At 44.9% G+C, this 19,957-nt stretch overlaps 1 protein-coding gene across 6 annotated transcripts in view; it reads left to right on the forward strand.

The window, feature by feature from the left end:
• The window catches only part of ccdc57 (coiled-coil domain containing 57), a 44,594-nt gene that overhangs the window by 19,827 nt on the left and 4,810 nt on the right, over nt 1–19,957 (forward strand). For 5 of the 6 annotated variants that reach the window (XM_039616641.1, XM_031753133.2, XM_039616642.1 and 2 more), the window contains 5 exons: nt 11,120–11,194; nt 11,636–11,785; nt 11,906–12,068; nt 18,334–18,426; nt 19,681–19,879. In XM_039616641.1, coding sequence (XP_039472575.1) covers nt 11,151–11,194; nt 11,636–11,785; nt 11,906–12,068; nt 18,334–18,426; nt 19,681–19,879 — 649 coding nt within the window. In that variant the 5' untranslated portion in view covers nt 11,120–11,150. The remainder of the gene's footprint in view (nt 1–11,119; nt 11,195–11,635; nt 11,786–11,905; nt 12,069–18,333; nt 18,427–19,680; nt 19,880–19,957) is intronic. The other variant, XM_031753135.2, reaches the window with a different exon arrangement.

Here is a 19,957-nt window from a genome sequence, read left to right on the forward strand (position 1 = left end):
GTGGTACTATAGCTGTGTGGTACTGTAGCTGTGTGGTACTATAGCTGTGTGGTACTGGGGCTGTGTGGTACTGTAGCTGTGTGGTACTATAGCTGTGTGGTACTATAGCTGTGTGGTACTGTAGCTGTGTGGTACTGTGGCTGTGTGGTACTGTAGCTGTGTGGTACTATAGCTGTGTAGTACTGTGGCTGTGTGGTACTATGGCTGTGTGGTACTATAGCTGTGTGGTACTGTAGCTGTGTGGTACTATGGCTGTGTGGTACTATAGCTGTGTGGTACTGTAGCTGTGTAGTACTGTGGCTGTGTGGTACTATAGCTGTGTGGTACTATAGCTGTGTGGTACTGTAGCTGTGTGGTACTATAGCTGTGTGGTACTGTGGCTGTGTGGTACTGTAGCTGTGTGGTACTATAGCTGTGTGGTACTATAGCTGTGTGGTACTGTGGCTGTGTGGTACTATAGTTGTGTAGTACTGTGGCTGTGTAGTACTGTGGCTGTGTAGTACTGTAGCTGTGTAGTACTGTAGCTGTGTGGTACTGTAGCTGTGTGGTACTATAGCTGTGTGGTACTATAGCTGTGTGGTACTGTGGCTGTGTGGTACTATAGTTGTGTAGTACTGTGGCTGTGTAGTACTGTGGCTGTGTAGTACTGTAGCTGTGTAGTACTGTAGCTGTGTGGTACTGTAGCTGTGTAGTACTATAGCTGTGTGGTACTATAGCTGTGTGGTACTATAGCTGTGTGGTACTATAGCTGTGTAGTACTGTAGCTGTGTGGTACTGTAGCTGTGTAGTACTGTAGCTGTGTGGTACTGTAGCTGTGTGGTACTATAGTTGTGTAGTACTGTAGCTGTGTGGTACTGTAGCTGTGTAGTACTATAGCTGTGTGGTACTATAGCTGTGTGGTACTGTGGCTGTGTGGTACTGTAGCTGTGTGGTACTGTGGCTGTGTGGTACTGTAGCTGTGTGGTACTGTAGCTGTGTGGTACTATAGTTGTGTAGTACTGTGGCTGTGTAGTACTGTGGCTGTGTGGTACTGTAGCTGTGTAGTACTGTGGCTGTGTGGTACTGTGGCTGTGTAGTACTGTGGCTGTGTGGTACTGTAGCTGTGTGGTACTGTGGCTGTGTGGTACTGTAGCTGTGTGTAGTAGCTGTGGCTGTGTGTGGTACTGTGGCTGTGTAGTACTGTAGCTGTGTGTGGTACTGTGGCTGTGTAGTACTGTGGCTGTGTGGTACTGTGGCTGTGTGGTACTGTAGCTGTGTGGTACTGTGGCTGTGTGGTACTGTAGCTGTGTGGTACTGTGGCTGTGTGGTACTGTGGCTGTGTGGTACTGTGGCTGTGTGGTACTGTGGCTGTGTGGTACTGTGGCTGTGTGGTACTGTGGCTGTGTGGTACTGTGGCTGTGTGGTACTGTGGCTGTGTGGTACTGTGGCTGTGTGGTACTGTGGCTGTGTGGTACCGTGGCTGTGTGGTACTGTGGCTGTGTGGTACTGTGGCTGTGTGGTACTGTGGCTGTGTGGTACTGTGGCTGTGTGGTACGTGTGCACTGTGTGTGGTACTGTAGCTGTGTGGTACTGTGGCTGTGTGGTACTGTAGCTGTGTGGTACTGTGGCTGTGTGGTACTGTAGCTGTGTGGTACTGTGGCTGTGTGGTACTGTAGCTGTGTGGTACTGTGGCTGTGTGGTACTGTAGCTGTGTGGTACTGTGGCTGTGTGGTACTGTAGCTGTGTAGTACTGTGGCTGTGTGGTACTTTAGCTGTGTGGCTGTGTAGCTAGTGTGGTACTGTGGCTGTGTAGTACTGTGGCTGTGTGGTACTGTAGCTGTGTGGTACTGTAGCTGTGTAGTACTGTAGCTGTGTGGTACTGTAGCTGTGTGGTACTGTAGCTGTGTAGTACTGTAGCTGTGTGGTACTGTAGCTGTGTGGTACTGTAGCTGTGTAGTACTGTAGCTGTGTGGTACTGTGGCTGTGTAGTACTGTGGCTGTGTGGTACTGTAGCTGTGTGGTACTGTGGCTGTGTGGTACTGTGGCTGTGTGGTACTGTAGCTGTGTGGTACTGTGGCTGTGTGGTACTGTAGCTGTGTGGTACTGTAGCTGTGTGGTACTGTGGCTGTGTGGTACTGTAGCTGTGTGGTACTGTGGCTGTGTAGTACTGTGGCTGTGTGGTACTGTAGCTGTGTGGTACTGTGGCTGTGTGGTACTGTGGCTGTGTGGTACTGTAGCTGTGTAGTACTGTGGCTGTGTGGTACTGTGGCTGTGTGGTACTGTAGCTGTGTGGTACTGTGGCTGTGTGGTACTGTAGCTGTGTGGTACTGTGGCTGTGTGGTACTGTAGCTGTGTGGTACTATAGCTGTGTGGTACTGTAGCTGTGTAGTACTGTGGCTGTGTGGTACTGTAGCTGTGTAGTACTGTGGCTGTGTGGTACTGTAGCTGTGTAGTACTGTGGCTGTGTGGTACTTTAGCTGTGTGGTACTGTAGCTGTGTGGTACTGTGGCTGTGTGGTACTGTGGCTGTGTGGTACTGTAGCTGTGTGGTACTGTGGCTGTGTGGTACTGTGGCTGTGTGGTACTGTAGCTGTGTGGTACTGTAGCTGTGTGGTACTGTAGCTGTGTGGTACTGTGGCTGTGTGGTACTGTAGCTGTGTAGTACTGTGGCTGTGTGGTACTGTAGCTGTGTAGTACTGTGGCTGTGTGGTACTGTGGCTGTGTGGTACTGTGGCTGTGTGGTACTGTAGCTGTGTAGTACTGTGGCTGTGTGGTACTGTAGCTGTGTAGTACTGTGGCTGTGTGGTACTTTAGCTGTGTGGTACTGTAGCTGTGTGGTACTGTGGCTGTGTGGTACTGTAGCTGTGTAGTACTGTGGCTGTGTGGTACTGTAGCTGTGTGGTACTGTAGCTGTGTAGTACTATAGCTGTGTGGTACTGTGGCTGTGTGGTACTTTAGCTGTGTAGTACTGTAGCTGTGTGGTACTATGGCTGTGTGGTACTGTAGCTGTGTGGTACTGTAGCTGTGTGGTACTTTAGCTGTGTAGTACTATAGCTGTGTGGTACTGTGGCTGTGTGGTACTTTAGCTGTGTAGTACTGTAGCTGTGTGGTACTATGGCTGTGTGGTACTGTAGCTGTGTGGTACTGTAGCTGTGTGGTACTTTAGCTGTGTAGTACTGTAGCTGTGTGGTACTATAGCTGTGTGGTACTGTGGCTGTGTGGTACTTTAGCTGTGTGGTACTGTAGCTGTGTGGTACTATGGCTGTGTGGTACTATAGCTGTGTGGTACTGTAGCTGTGTGGTACTTTAGCTGTGTAGTACTGTAGCTGTGTGGTACTATAGCTGTGTGGTACTGTGGCTGTGTGGTACTTTAGCTGTGTAGTACTGTAGCTGTGTGGTACTATGGCTGTGTGGTACTGTAGCTGTGTGGTACTGTAGCTGTGTGGTACTTTAGCTGTGTAGTACTGTAGCTGTGTGGTACTATAGCTGTGTGGTACTGTGGCTGTGTGGTACTTTAGCTGTGTAGTACTGTAGCTGTGTGGTACTATGGCTGTGTGGTACTATAGCTGTGTGGTACTGTAGCTGTGTGGTACTTTAGCTGTGTAGTACTGTAGCTGTGTGGTACTATGGCTGTGTGGTACTGTAGCTGTGTAGTACTGTGGCTGTGTGGTACTATGGCTGTGTGGTACTATAGCTGTGTGGTACTGTAGCTGTGTGGTACTATAGCTGTGTGGTACTGTGGCTGTGTGGTACTGTAGCTGTGTGGTACTGTAGCTGTGTGGTACTATAGCTGTGTGGTACTATAGCTGTGTGGTACTGTAGCTGTGTGGTACTATAGCTGTGTGGTACTGTGGCTGTGTGGTACTGTAGCTGTGTGGTACTATGGCTGTGTGGTACTATAGCTGTGTGGTACTGTAGCTGTGTGGTACTATAGCTGTGTAGTACTGTAGCTGTGTGGTACTATGGCTGTGTGGTACTGTAGCTGTGTAGTACTGTGGCTGTGTGGTACTATGGCTGTGTGGTACTATAGCTGTGTGGTACTGTAGCTGTGTGGTACTATAGCTGTGTGGTACTGTGGCTGTGTGGTACTGTAGCTGTGTGGTACTGTAGCTGTGTGGTACTATAGCTGTGTGGTACTATAGCTGTGTGGTACTGTAGCTGTGTGGTACTATAGCTGTGTGGTACTGTGGCTGTGTGGTACTGTAGCTGTGTGGTACTATAGCTGTGTAGTACTGTGGCTGTGTGGTACTATGGCTGTGTGGTACTATAGCTGTGTGGTACTGTAGCTGTGTGGTACTGTGGCTGTGTGGTACTGTAGCTGTGTGGTACTATAGCTGTGTAGTACTGTGGCTGTGTGGTACTATGGCTGTGTGGTACTGTAGCTGTGTGGTACTGTGGCTGTGTGGTACTGTAGCTGTGTGGTACTATAGCTGTGTGGTACTGTAGCTGTGTGGTACTATAGCTGTGTGGTACTGTGGCTGTGTGGTACTGTAGCTGTGTGGTACTATAGCTGTGTGGTACTGTAGCTGTGTGGTACTATAGCTGTGTGGTACTATAGCTGTGTGGTACTGTAGCTGTGTGGTACTATAGCTGTGTGGTACTGTGGCTGTGTGGTACTATAGCTGTGTGGTACTATAGCTGTGTGGTACTGTGGCTGTGTGGTACTATAGCTGTGTGGTACTATAGCTGTGTGGTACTGTAGCTGTGTGGTACTATAGCTGTGTGGTACTGTGGCTGTGTGGTACTGTAGCTGTGTGGTACTATAGCTGTGTGGTACTGTGGCTGTGTGGTACTATAGCTGTGTGGTACTATAGCTGTGTGGTACTGTAGCTGTGTGGTACTATAGCTGTGTGGTACTGTGGCTGTGTGGTACTGTAGCTGTGTGGTACTATAGCTGTGTGGTACTGTAGCTGTGTGGTACTATAGCTGTGTGGTACTATAGCTGTGTGGTACTGTAGCTGTGTGGTACTATAGCTGTGTGGTACTGTGGCTGTGTGGTACTGTAGCTGTGTGGTACTATAGCTGTGTAGTACTGTAGCTGTGTGGTACTATAGCTGTGTAGTACTGTGGCTGTGTGGTACTGTGGCTGTGTGGTACTGTAGCTGTGTGGTACTATAGCTGTGTGGTACTGTGGCTGTGTGGTACTGTAGCTGTGTGGTACTATAGCTGTGTGGTACTATAGCTGTGTGGTACTGTGGCTGTGTGGTACTGTAGCTGTGTGGTACTGTAGCTGTGTGGTACTATGGCTGTGTGGTACTATAGCTGTGTAGTACTGTGGCTGTGTGGTACTGTGGCTGTGTGGTACTGTAGCTGTGTAGTACTGTGGCTGTGTGGTACTGTAGCTGTGTGGTACTATGGCTGTGTGGTACTATAGCTGTGTAGTACTGTGGCTGTGTGGTACTGTAGCTGTGTGGTACTATGGCTGTGTGGTACTATAGCTGTGTAGTACTGTGGCTGTGTGGTACTGTGGCTGTGTGGTACTGTAGCTGTGTGGTACTGTAGCTGTGTAGTACTGTGGCTGTGTGGTACTGTGGCTGTGTAGTACTGTGGCTGTGTGGTACTGTAGCTGTGTGGTACTATAGCTGTGTAGTACTGTGGCTGTGTGGTACTGTAGCTGTGTGGTACTATGGCTGTGTGGTACTATAGCTGTGTAGTACTGTGGCTGTGTGGTACTGTGGCTGTGTAGTACTGTGGCTGTGTGGTACTATGGCTGTGTGGTACTATAGCTGTGTAGTACTGTGGCTGTGTGGTACTGTGGCTGTGTGGTACTGTGGCTGTGTGGTACTATAGCTGTGTAGTACTGTGGCTGTGTGGTACTGTAGCTGTGTGGTACTATGGCTGTGTGGTACTATAGCTGTGTAGTACTGTGGCTGTGTGGTACTGTGGCTGTGTGGTACTGTAGCTGTGTGGTACTGTAGCTGTGTAGTACTGTGGCTGTGTGGTACTGTGGCTGTGTAGTACTGTGGCTGTGTGGTACTGTAGCTGTGTGGTACTGTAGCTGTGTGGTACTATAGCTGTGTGGTACTATAGCTGTGTAGTACTGTGGCTGTGTGGTACTGTGGCTGTGTAGTACTGTGGCTGTGTGGTACTGTAGCTGTGTGGTACTGTAGCTGTGTGGTACTATAGCTGTGTGGTACTATGGCTGTGTGGTACTATAGCTGTGTAGTACTGTGGCTGTGTGGTACTGTGGCTGTGTAGTACTGTGGCTGTGTGGTACTGTAGCTGTGTGGTACTATAGCTGTGTGGTACTGTAGCTGTGTAGTACTGTGGCTGTGTGGTACTGTGGCTGTGTGGTACTATAGCTGTGTGGTACTATAGCTGTGTGGTACTGTAGCTGTGTAGTACTGTGGCTGTGTGATACTTTAGCTGTGTGGTACTGTGGCTGTGTGGTACTGTGGCTGTGTGGTACTTTAGCTGTGTGGTACTGTGGCTGTGTGGTACTGTGGCTGTGTAGTACTGTGGCTGTGTGGTACTGTGGCTGTGTGGTACTATAGCTGTGTGGTACTATAGCTGTGTAGTACTGTGGCTGTGTGGTACTGTGGCTGTGTGGTACTATAGCTGTGTGGTACTATAGCTGTGTGGTACTGTAGCTGTGTGGTACTGTAGCTGTGTAGTACTGTGGCTGTGTAGTACTGTGGCTGTGTAGTACTGTGGCTGTGTGATACTTTAGCTGTGTGGTACTGTGGCTGTGTGGTACTGTGGCTGTGTAGTACTGTAGCTGTGTAGTACTGTGGCTGTGTGGTACTGTAGCTGTGTAGTACTTTAGCTGTGTGGTACTGTGGCTGTGTACTATAGTTGTGTAGTACTGTAGCTGTGTGGTACTGTAGCTGTGTAGTACTGTAGCTGTGTGGTACTGTAGCTGTGTGGTACTGTAGCTGTGTAGTACTGTAGCTGTGTAGTACTGTAGCTGTGTGGTACTGTGGCTGTGTGGTACTGTAGCTGTGTAGTACTGTGGCTGTGTGGTACTGTAGCTGTGTGGTACTGTAGCTGTGTAGTACTGTGGCTGTGTGGTACTGTAGCTGTGTGGTACTGTAGCTGTGTAGTACTGTAGCTGTGTGGTACTGTGGCTGTGTAGTACTATAGTTGTGTAGTACTGTAGCAGGGCACATGGTGCATTGGGGAGGCCAGTGCGTGACTGATAGTGCTCTATTGTCTTTTCTAAGTAGCCATGCTATGTCCGCAGTGTGTTTGGGATTACTGTCATTGTGAAAAATGAAGCTGTTCCAGATCCCGTCTTTCACATGTTGCACGGTGGATTCAAATCTGTGTTCATCATTTTTGACGAGATCTCCAACACCACCCAGACGGTGGCAGAGCTTCCTGTTTTTACAGATGGCTCTGGATGCTGGATGCTCGGACTTGTCTCCTGACCTCCTCTGTACATACTGACAGTGATTTGAACTCATTTGGAGTCATCGCTCTGTCAGACCTGCTGTCACTGGCTTCGATGTTCTTGTGTAATTTGGCGTACCTCAGCGTTTCCTCCCTGTTTCCTGTTTCTTTGGCATTTTATGTAGAGTAAGTGAAAGAAATGGGAACAAATTCTGTGTTTTTCCAACAGGCTCCTTGTAACACAGTGCATACAGGTACAATCTGACATTGGTTGTTTTGTAAGTGTTATCAGGACCCAGCTGCAATGGTCCAGCTTTGAGGGCCAAGATTCTGAGTTTCATTCTTCTTCTTGGCTCTATAAAATTTTTGTTTGCTTACTTATTTACTGCTGTTATGTGTCGACACAACACTGGTTCATACCTTCAGTTAGGGACTTTTTATGTGTTTGAATGATTCATACATCAGAGTTAAAGGAGTTAATGAGATTGTTCCCTGCACCATGGAGCTGGAAGTTACCTGGAATCCTCTGAATGACCTTGATCCTCAAAGAGACTCAACATCATCTGTTGTTCGGACGTACTTTGGTTGAGTCTGAAAACACACCACAATTAATGCATGGGAAAAAAAGAAGGTTACTAATCCTTGTTGCCCAACACTCAACTCAGACGTCCACAACAGTGAGCCAGTGCAGCGTATCCATTAGAGTCTAATGAGCTCGGAAAGTAAGCAGCTGACTGACTAGAACTGAACAAGCTGTTGGGATGAGAGGTGAAGTGCAGTCCCTTTCTTCCTGAGCTCCTTAGAAAACCACGACCTGGATGGAACGAGGACAACTTACCGGACAGAAGAAATGTTATCCCCTCATGCAGTTATTTTTCCAAAGTGGTAAAACCTGCACTGCATGTAAATTCAATTCAGTTGATTTTTTATAGCACTAAATCACAACAGCTGTCTCAAGACACTTCACACTGCAAGGTAACGATCCTACAGAGAGAAACTCTGTCCACCAAACGACCCGCTGTGAGCAAGCACTTCTCACAGACGTTGAGTTATTTGCTTCAGGTTTTAGTCACATCTGTCCTGCAGGTCTAATGAATGGAGTTAAAGATGGTTTATTTGTTTGCTGTCTGTGCGGCTCAGAGGTGTTTTTAACATGTTATTTTCAATAACACAAGAATTATGGTGATCAGGTTCATTCAAGCCTTAACAGAATAAAACGACTTCTCATTCACAGAGTAACAGAACACAAAGATCAAACTGTGTGGACCTGAAACGTCAGTATCTCAGCCTCATTTTAAACTAGACTTACTGATGTGTGTATAAAGCTTTCATGCATTGCATCTCATGGTGCTGACCACACAAGGTGGACAGAGAAATTACACTTTATTAATTCTGTTTGTGGTGGCGGGCCATAAATGATACATTTTAATGTGAAGGGCCATAAAAAATCAGACCTAGGGCCATTATTGGCCCCCGGGCTGGACTTTGGACATCCCTGGTGTAGCTTCTCATTTATTGGAGAGTCAATTAAGATGAATAAACAACTTAATTGTCTTCAAAGAAGTTTTAATTTACAAGCGTGTGGGTTGTAGTAGTTTTTGTAATTAGGATGTGTCTGTCTCTGTGTGTGTGTGTGTGTGTGTGTGGTGGTGGTGGTGGCTCTGAATGTGATTGAATGAGTAGGACCAAGTTTATATAATGCAAAGGTTTGTACATTGGCAGCAGTGTTACACCACATGAATGTGAAAGCAGTTATATGTTTAATCCTAATAATGATCATCATAATCGTCTTGACTATAGTTGTGCAGCAATAGATGTAAAAAAAAAAAAAAAAAAAACTGCATTTATGATTTTTATTATTATGTAATTTACAAATGTTGTGGTCACTCTTATGATATTAAACCAGGCAATGTTTTGTGTAAACAATAAAACATGAGCTCGTTATGGGCATGCTGTAGCATGCTGTAGGCGTGGTACATGAAGCATGTGGAGCGGAAAGGTCGACAGCTGTGCTTTAAAACAAACATTTCATTATATTTAAACTGCACCACCTCATGATAACAATCATCTCAAGGCTCTTTGTAATACGATCACATGATCCTCTATGAGCCCGCTAACAACTGCGAGGAAAGAAGTCCCTTTCAACAGGAAGTGTCCTCCTACAGATCCAGGGTCAGTAAGGAGAGGATAGAGAGGTGAACTATAGAAATGCATGAGTGAAAACAGGTGAGTGACAGGAAACGCTCAGTGCATGGAGGCAGTCGGCCTGCAGCCTGAGGCCATAGCAGGATAGCTGACCCAGCCAAACTCCAGGCTTTATCAGAAAGGAGCGTTTGAAGGCTCATCTTTAAAGTAGAGGCTGTCTGTCTCCTAAACTTAGACTAGCATTCAGCTCCATGTCTGATAGAAATCTGTAATAATGTGAGAACATTTGTTTCATGTTCTGAGAAGGATGATGTGAAAACATGTGAACCTGTAACACCAGAACAATGTTGGTGTTGGAAATAATTAACTTAGACCAGTGCAGCTGTAGCCATGTGTTTGCAGTTACTCAGCAGTCAGGCTGTTCAGAGTGGGACGCTCATCAGCACTTTTTCATGTTTCTGTTTGTAATGATGACTCTTGTCTTTGCATTTTTAAATGAAAATAGTGAAAATGTTCTAATTGATTATTAAATTTAAAGGCCTTTAAAAACCAGCAAACATTTCTAAAGCATTGTTTGTTACTTGTCTGTCCACAGCGTGTGTTACAGTCTGCTGTATTTTTATTGTGTTTTCACACATATTAAAAGTACTGCGATTATCTGTCCTCTGAGCCTACCATTCAAGCTTCTATCAAACTTTACGTAATGACACCAGTTTGACATGTGAGCTCTGACAGGATGGAGGCAGGTGGCAAAAGATATATTTCCTCACCTGCCTGTGCTGTTACCTGTGCACACAGATAACTTTGGCTTTATTTGCACACATTTTGAAACATTTGTCTGCCTCCATTGAAAACAATGGAGGTCTGTGGGCTATCAAGAGACACTAAGACGTTGGATCTGGAAAGACAAATTGGTTTTGCTAAATATTTAAATGTCATTGTTTAATTTTCAATGCAACAAGCTCTGCAAACTAGATTCCATGCACCTCTATTGTCCCTGTTTAGATAACATGCAGTCCCCAAATGAAACAAGGACAGGGCTCTGGAACAACATCATGAAATATGTCATTTGCAAAGATATGTTTCACAGTATGTTTAAGAAATGTAGCTGTTGATTGAAGGGTCTAGTGGCTCAGTGTGCACACAAAGAGTTGCAAGAACAATAGCCCTGAGCTGAGAGACTCTGGGTAACAGAAGGAAATCCAGTCAAACTGCAGGAGAGTAAGATGCTCACCACTCCAAGTACTCCAAGGTTAGAGATGTCAGAGTGAAACTTATCCACAGGCTGTGAGGATGACTGAGGAGCCTTGTGGGAGATGTCACAAGGCAGCAAAATGATGAGAAACATGAAAGTGGAGAAGACAGTGACCATAGCTAACCACGCCCAGGACCCGGAGCAGGACAACACATGCACGTGGTTAATTATTATTCCTGTCAGCTGTAATGACAGAATAAATAGTTGATTGTTGAAAGTGATTGGAGGTCAGAGAAATCACGCTACACAGATTCACTGTGTAACTCTGGCAGTGCTGCTGTCATGGTCCAGGGTTTGGGCTGTTTGGGATTGTTGCAAGTTTTTATTTCAGTGCAACTGCGAGGAGTTGTCTTTACTTGAGGGATGTTATTTAAAGCTATGTAAAGGTGTGTGTGTGTGTGTGTTGCAGAATAAAAGAGCGTGGAGATGAGCTGAAACAGATGGAGAACAAATTGCAGGTGGAGCGAGACTACCACAATAAGAAGTAAGTCAGAGCCAAACTCTTCTGTGGAACCTAAATTTGAAAAGCAATAACAGTGAGTCACAGTGATTTTAACCCTAACCAGCAGTAGCCTCAGTAAAATGAGTAAAACAGCACCTACTGAGTTTAATGAAGTAATAAAGTTATTATGAATACTCAACAAGGAACTCACCTAAGATTTTGAAACTGATACCATAGCTGCTAAAATTCTCACATGAGCTTTAATCACAGTGACCCTGACATGAGAGGTGTGGGTGGGCGTGTCTGGATGAGCTTCCTGACTCTCTCACAACAGCATTTCATTTTACGTCCTCCTCCTCAGCCACTTTTTCTCGTCATGTGCCCTAAGGCTCAGTCCAACAGTGTGGCACACAGCAATATCACATATAAAATATAATACCCCATTTCTTAAGAACTAGTTTTATTCTGTCTGCGTTTTCAAAGGCTTTACACAGAGCAGCCACAAATGTGGGACGAGTATGTCAGGCAGGTGTCCAGTGAAATGGTCCTGAAAGACACACAAATCATCAGCCTGCAGCAGAGAGAAACCACACTAAGGACTGAGCTGGAGCGGAGCAGGAAACAGACTGAAAGGTGAGAAAGCAGCAGGGAGTGTGCGAGGGGGGAAGAGGAAATACAAAGTCGGGAGTGCCATAGAGGTAAATTCAGTATGAGTATGGGCATCATCTTTTTATATTTATAATTTCCTGGCAGGTACAAACAGCATCTGAGAGCTGGTCTGAACAGAGAGAAAGTCTTGGAGAAGAACAGAGTCCAGATGGAGTTGGAATGGCAGCGACGTTTTGAAGATGTAAAGGCTGACTACTACCTTGCAAATGAGCAGCTAATACAAGACCTGATCGAGGCCAGAGACCAGGTCAGCGGCTCACACATGGGCCTAACCCATTCAATAGACTCTGTGTGCACTTTAGCTCCAATGCTAAATGAAATACCTGCAGTGATGCAGAGCTGGACAGTTCACTGCAGGACAGAAAAAAAGAGACTTATTTTCACATGTTTTCTGTTACACGCGTGTTCATGTCAGCAGGCATCATTTCACAAATGAAAGGCGAGAACACATCAGATCTATGCTGATACAGACCGATGGTAATGTTAGGAATGAAAAGACTGACTGATGGACATGATTAACCTACAGAGATTCTGATGCAGCAGGCTAGTCTGTGTGGATGACATTTCTTTGTAGCAGTTAAAAATGATACTGAGGAGTTTGTATGGTCCTCACGTTGCCTGGCAACATCGGGGCATGCCCCTAATGAGATGACAGATCTGGCCCAGAGAATCATGGAGCTCCTGAACAGTCTGAGGTGCAACCTGGGAGTGTCTCTGGGGCCGTGACCCACTGCACCAGTATAGGGTCTGACACTGGTACAAGGATTTCATCCCAAGATGTAATCAGGGTGTCCTTGCCTATCCCTACATAAATATCCTTCCCCATAATGTGATGGTGTCTGTAACAATGTTACAGGCAGCATAACGCTCTCCACGGCTTCTTTCACGTCTGCCCTGTGGTCAGGGTGAACCTTCTTTCCTCTGTGAAAAACACAGGGTGGATCTGCCAGTACTGGTATTCTATGGCAAGTGCCAATCATCCTGTTCCTGTGTGCAGTAGCAGACCTGCTGATGGGTTAAGGACCTTCTACAGCCCTGTTCAGCTCTCCTAGAGTAACTGCCAGTCTCCTGGAAGCTCCTCCATGCTGTTGTGCTGGGAAACAGCAAACCTGCTGGCAATGACATATTGATGTGCCACACGGGACCAGTCATGTCATGTGACCAATCATGACCCTGACCCTAGCCAAATACAAAAGTAGTAAAAGAAAAAAGATGAGGAGAGATAAAACATGTCAGTGGCTTCCAGCTGTAAAACCATTCTGGTTTGGGCTTGTCTCGTTGTTTCCCCTCTAGTGTATTAGTTATTATAAGGTCTTTACCTTACAGTATAAAGGCCTCGAGGCAACATTTGTTATGAGTTAGCGCTATATGAATGAAACTGAATTGAATCTAGGGCACCTGCTGTCATTACCACCAAAGCAGCTGAACCTGATCAACAACCTCTCTGCTACTTAACTGACCACATCACTATACCTCATCCCTTCATGCTGTACTCTGATTAAAAAGTGTTCCTTTCAGTTCTTCAATTCAGTTCTGAATTCAATTCAATTCAATTCAATTTTATTTATATAGCGCCAAATCACAACAAAAGTCACCTCAAGGCGCTTCATAGGTACAGAGAAAAACCCAACAATCATATGACCCCCTATGAGCAAGCACTTTGGCGACAGTGGGAAGGAAAAACTCCCTTTAACAGGAAGAAACCTCCGGCAGAACCAGGCTCAGGGAGGGCGGGGCCATCTGCTGTGATTGGTTGGGGTGAGAGAAGGAAAACAGGATAAAGACATGCTGTGGAAGAGAGACAGAGATTAATAACAGATATGATTCGATGCAGAGAGGTCTATTAACACATAGTGAGTGAGAAAGGTGACTGGAAAGGAAAAACTCAATGCATCATGGGAATCCCCGGCAGCCTCACGTCTATTGCAGCATAACTAAGGGAGGATTCAGGGTCACCTGGTCCAGCCCTAACTATATGCTTTAGCAAAAGGAAAGTTTGAAGCCTAATCTTGAAAGTAGAGATAGTGTCTGTCTCCGAATCCAAACTGGAAGCTGGTTCCACAGAAGAGGGGCCTGAAAACTGAAGGCTCTGCCTCCCATTCTACTTTTAAATACTCTAGGAACAACAAGTAGGCCTGCAGTGTGAGAGCGAAGTGCTCTAATAGGGTGATATGGTACTCACAAGGTCATTAAGATAAGATGGGGCCTGATTATTTAAGACCTTGTATGTGAGGAGCAGGATTTTGAATTCAATTCTGGATTTAACAGGAAGCCAATGAAGGAAGCCAAAACAGGAGAAATCTGCTCTCTCTTTCTAGTCCCTGTCAGGACTCTTGCTGCAGCATTTTGGATTAGCTGAAGACTTTTCAGTGAGTTTTAGGACATCCTGATAATAATGAATTACAGTAGTCCAGCCTGGAAGTAATAAATGCATGAACTAGTTTTTCAGCATCACTCTGAGACAGGATATTTCTAACTTTAGAGATGTTGCACAAATGGAAGAAAGCAGTCTTACATATTTGTTTAATATGTGCGTTGAAGGACATGTCCTGGTCAAAAATGACTCAAGGTTCCTCACAGTGTTACTGGAGGCCAAGGTAATGCCATCCAGAGTAAGAATCTGGTTAGATACCATATTTCTAAGATTTTCAGGGCCGAGTACAATAACCTCAGTTTGATCTGAATTAAGAAGCAGAAAGTTAGCGGCCATCCAGGTCTTTGTGTCTTTAAGACATTCCTGCAGTTTAACTAATTGTGTGTGTTACCTGGCTTCATGGATAGATAGAGCTGCGTGTCATCTGCATAGCAGTGAAAATTTATGCTATGCCTTCTAATGATGCTGCCTAAGGGAAGCATGTATAATGTAAATAGAATTGGTCCTAGCACTGAACCCTGTGGAACACCATAATTGACCTCAGTGTGTGAAGAGGACTCTCCATTTACATGTACAAATTGGAGTCTATTAGATAGATATGATACAAACCACTGCAGTGCAGTACCTGTAATACCTACAGCATGTTCTAATCGCTCTAATAGGATATTATGGTCAACAGTATCGAACGCTGCACTGAGGTCTAGCAGGACAAGCACAGAGATGAGTCCACTGTCAGAGGCCATAAGAAGATCATTTGTAACCTTCACTAAAGCTGTTTCTGTGCTGTGATGAGCTCTGAAACCTGACTGAAACTCTTCAAATAAGCCATTCCTCTGCAGATGATCTGTTAGCTGTTTGACAACTACTCTTTCAAGGATGTTTGATATGAAAGGAAGGTTGGAGATTGGCCTATAATTAGCTAAGACAGCTGGGTCTAGAGATGCTTTTTAAGTAAAGGTTTAACTACTGCCACCTTGAAGGCCTGTGGTACATAGCTGATTATTAGAGATAGGTTGATCATATTTAAGATCGAAGAATTAATTAATGGCAGGACTTCTTTGAGCAGTTTTGTAGGAATGGGGTCTAAAAGACACGTTGATGGTTTGGAGGAATTAATTATTGAAGTTAACTCAGAAAGATCAATTGGAGAAAAGAGTCTAACTTAACATCAATGGTACTAAAAGTAGCTGTAGATAATATTACATCTGTGGGATGATTATTGGTAATTTTTTCTCTAATGATAAGAATTTTATTTGTGAAGAAGTTCATGAAGTCATTACTAGTTAACGTTAAAGGGATTGTTGGCTCAGTAGAGCTCTGACTGTTTGTCAGCCTGGCTACAGCGCTGAAGAGAAACCTGGGGTTGTTCTTATTTTCTTCAATCAGTGACGAATAGTAAGATGTTCTGGCTTTATGGAGGGCTTTCTTATAAAGCAGCAAACTATTTCTCAAGGCTAAACGATGATCCTCTAAATTTGTGACACGCCATTTCCTCTCCAGCTTACGAGTTATCTGCTTTAGGCTACGTGTTTGAGAATTATACCACGGAGTCAGGTACTTCTGATTTGAGACCTTAGTTTTCACAGGAGCTACAGTATCCAGAGTCGCATGCGTAGTGAGGAGGTAAAATTATTAACAAGATAATCGACCTCTGTTGGAGTAGCGTTCAGATAGCTGCTCTGCTCTATGTTGGTACAGGGCATTGAAGATGATAACAGTGGGTGGATTATATTCTTAAACTTAGTTACAGCACTTTCAGAAAGACATCTACTGTGATAAAGTCTACTCTCCACTGCTGTGTAATCAATTATTGTAAATGTAAATGTTATCAGGAAATGATCAGACAGCAGAGGGTTTTCAGGAAACACTGTTAAATGTTCAGTTTCTATGCCATATGTTAAAACAAGATCTAGAGTGTGATTAAAGTGGTGGGTGGGTTCTTTTACATTTTGAGAGAAGCCAATTGAGTCTAATAACAGATTAAATGCCATGTTGAGGCTGTCATTTTTAGCATCTACATGGATGTTAAAATCACCCACAATAATTATTTTATCTGAGCTGAGCACTAAATCAGATAAAAAGTCTGAGAAATCAGAGAGAAACTCTGTGTAAGGCCCAGGTGGACGATGGATGATAACAAGTAAGACTGGTTTCTGAGTTTTACAGCTGGGGTGGACGAGGCTAAGCATCAGGCTTTCAAATGAATTAAAAGTCTGTCTGGGTCTTTGGTTGATTAATAGACTGGTGTGAAAAATTGCTGCCACACCGCCCCTCGGCCTGTGCTTCGAGGTTTCTGGTAGTTAGAATGACTCGGGGTGTTGATTCATTTAAACTAACATAATCATCCTGCTGCAACCAGGTTTCTGTAAGGCAGAGTAAATCGATTTGTTGATCAATTATTAAGTCATGTACTAACAGAGACTTGGAGGAGAGAGACCTAATATTTAATAATCCATATTTCACTGTTTTACTCTTTGGTTCAGATGTGGATACTGTATTGTTCTTTCTTTGTGATTTTTTGTGTTTAAGTTGTTTATTGCTGGTTTTAGTTTGTTTTTGTCTGTTTGGGAGCTGACACAGTCTCAATGGAGATGGGTTTTTGGGGGTAGCAGGAGGAGAGAAGCTGCAGAGAGGCGTGTAAGACTGCAACTCTGCTTCCTGGTCCCAACTCTGGATAGTCATATTTTGGGAGTTTAATAAATTGGTCCATATTTCTAGAAATGAGAGCTGCTCCATCCAAAGTGGGATGGATGCCGCTCTCCTAACAAGACCAGGTTTCCTCCAGAAGGTTTGCCAATTATCTATGAAGCCCACATCGTTTCTGGGACACCACTCAGACAGCCAGCAATTTAAGGAGAACATGCGGCTAAACATGTCACTCCTGGTCTGATTGGGGAGGGGACCAGAGAAAACTACAGAGTCCCACATTGTTTTGGCAAAGTTACACACTGATTCAGTATTGATTTTAGTGACCTCTGATTGGCGTAACCGGGTGTCATTACTGCCGACGTGAATTATGATCTTACTGTATTTACGTTTACCCTTAGCCAGCAGTTTTAAATTTCCTTCAATGTCGCCTGCTCTGGCCCCTGGAAGACAATTGACTATGGTTGCCGGTGTCTCTAGCTTCACATGTCTGAGAACAGAATCGCCAATTACCAGAGTTTGACCCCCGGCGGGTGTGTCGCCGAGTGGGGAAAAACGGTTAGACACATGAACAGGTTGGTGGTGTACCTGGGGCTTCTGCTTAGGACTATGCTTCCTCCTCATCGTCACCCAGCCGCCCTCTTTCCCCAGCTGCTTGGGGTCTGCCGGGGAACAGCTAGCGGGGCCTACGCTATCTTCGGCTGCACCAGCTACAGGGGCCTGGCTAGCTACGGGTGAATGAAGGGTGCGAAGCCGAGTCTCCAATTCAGTAATCCTGGCCTCCAGAGCTGCAAATATGCTACATTTGTTACAGGTATCATTACTGCTAAAGGAGGCCGAGGAGTAGCTAAACATCTGACACAATGAGCAAGAAAGTGCAGGACGGACAGGTGAAGAGGCCATGGTGCTAACGAGTCGGCTACGAGCTAAGCTAAGCTAGCGAAACAGTACAGAGACAGTGAGTGAATACTTTGGCTATAAATTAGGTAGTGAGTACACAGAAAGGGTGATTCAGATGAAGCACGTTAAGATTATACTATGAAAAAAGAATGTATTTAAAAGTTTTTAATTAAATTGCTAAGCAGATAAGCTACTCAGAAACACCACTGTGTTTGAGCGGGAACAGGAAGTGACACTCTACCACAAAGCGAGCGAACACCAAGTGACAGCGCCACCAAGAGAGTCCGGAGCCTCGTATATCTAGTATATCTACTCTCCTTACTGCATGTGTAAGGCACTTACAGGTGGAGATGATGAAGTTATGTGTTCAGTTGCAAGCAGTGAAAGTTTCCAGATGTTATGTGGGATTATTACATCCACACTGTCAGAGTAAGTGATGCTGTTTATGTGGACTCACAAGTTTAGCAGAGATCAGTTTGCTGCCCCCCCCCCCAGCAGTGACCTGTTCCAGTTTCAGCATACTGACAGAGGAGAGCTGCTGGTTTCAAAGCCCAGGATGTTTTATGAATGTAACACAGTTTTCATGTGTCAGGCTAAAGCTGAGCTGATGGAGAGAGAGCAACAGCTGCATGATCTGACCATCTTACTCCAGTACATTAGGAGGGAGAGAGATCAGGCTATACAGGTGAGCACATATTTAACCACACACTAATATAAGTCTTATGTCATGTTCTGCTGCTCTGGTATTTCCTGTTTATTTAGCTGTTAATAGCTCAGATGACTTGGAAGAGAAAAGAATGATTTAGCAAAGCAAACCAAAGCTGTAAAGTGTTCCAGGCAAAGTCTCATGTTTTATGTGCCCATCATCATATAAAAATGATATTTTAGCCTTTAATGGACAAAGACAGAAGACAGACATGGAGACACCAAGCAGGAATACAGGAACAGGACATGATCACGACATGATCGTGCTCCTGCAGCATACGGCTTGGCTGCTCAGCCAAAGTGTGCTAGAACAGAGCTCCTGCTGTCATTCAGCTTTTCATTGAACTTTGCTCTCATTGCCTACAACATGTTGGCTCAGTAGTTGAGATGAGACTTTCAGATGAATACCAGAAGCTAATAGAAGGGCTGCATGGTGATGCAGTGATTAACCTCACAGCAAGAAGGTCCTGGGTTCAAACACACCATCTGGGGGTGCATGTGATTATTAAAGTGGGACATCTATCAAAATAACTGTACTGGTTTGACTTCTCACAGATGTTGTGGCCACGAGGTGGCAGTAATTTACTGTCCTGTACATCACTGATGACTGAGGATCTCTTCACTCAGCTGACTTACAGGCCAATCTCCAACCTTCCTTTCATATCAAACATCCTTGAAAGAGTAGTTGTCAAACAGCTAACAGATCATCTGCAGAGGAATGGCTTATTTGAAGAGTTTCAGTCAGGTTTCAGAGCTCATCACAGCACAGAAACAGCTTTAGTGAAGGTTACAAATGATCTTCTTATGGCCTCTGACAGTGGACTCATCTCTGTGCTTGTCCTGCTAGACCTCAGTGCTGCGTTTGATACTGTTGACCATAATATCCTATTAGAGCGATTAGAACATGCTGTAGGTATTACAGGTACATTTAGTATGAATATACACATTGCTCAAAACATTTGTAATTTTGGTACCCATAAATTTGCATAATGATAATTAAAAAAGCTGTACGGTAATGCACATGTCTGAGAGCGGCACAGAGCTCTGCATAGTCCTGTTCAGTACTGATGGAAGCAGATTTATAGTTATTGTTGTGTTGTTGGTGTCCCTGCAGTCTCATCGTTTCTTCTATTTTTGATCTGAACTTTCAACACACAATAATGCAAATTTCCAGTTCCTGTTCTTCTTCCTGTGAAACATCACTCACACGACATAAAACTATCTAAATCCACAGGGTCTCACTCCAAAGGTGGATTCTCTGGCATCAGAGGAGATACGGCGTCTACAGGAGCAGAACAGCGCCCTACGTGCTGTGGTTACCCAGATGAGAAGGGACATGGAAGGTCTCGCCCATCTTCTAGTCTTACCTCATGCTGAGCCACCAGTGCAACCTCTGTATCAGGAATCTTCAGCCTCCAAAGGCAACACAGCAGGTGCTGTCAGCGCTCTGTACACAAACCTTGATGTGTTTCTGCATCAGTGTGACAAACTATACACACAAACCCTTTCAT

This window comes from Oreochromis aureus, linkage group 8 (genome assembly GCF_013358895.1).
Source record: "Oreochromis aureus strain Israel breed Guangdong linkage group 8, ZZ_aureus, whole genome shotgun sequence".
In the NCBI taxonomy this organism is placed as follows: Eukaryota; Metazoa; Chordata; class Actinopteri; order Cichliformes; family Cichlidae; genus Oreochromis; species Oreochromis aureus.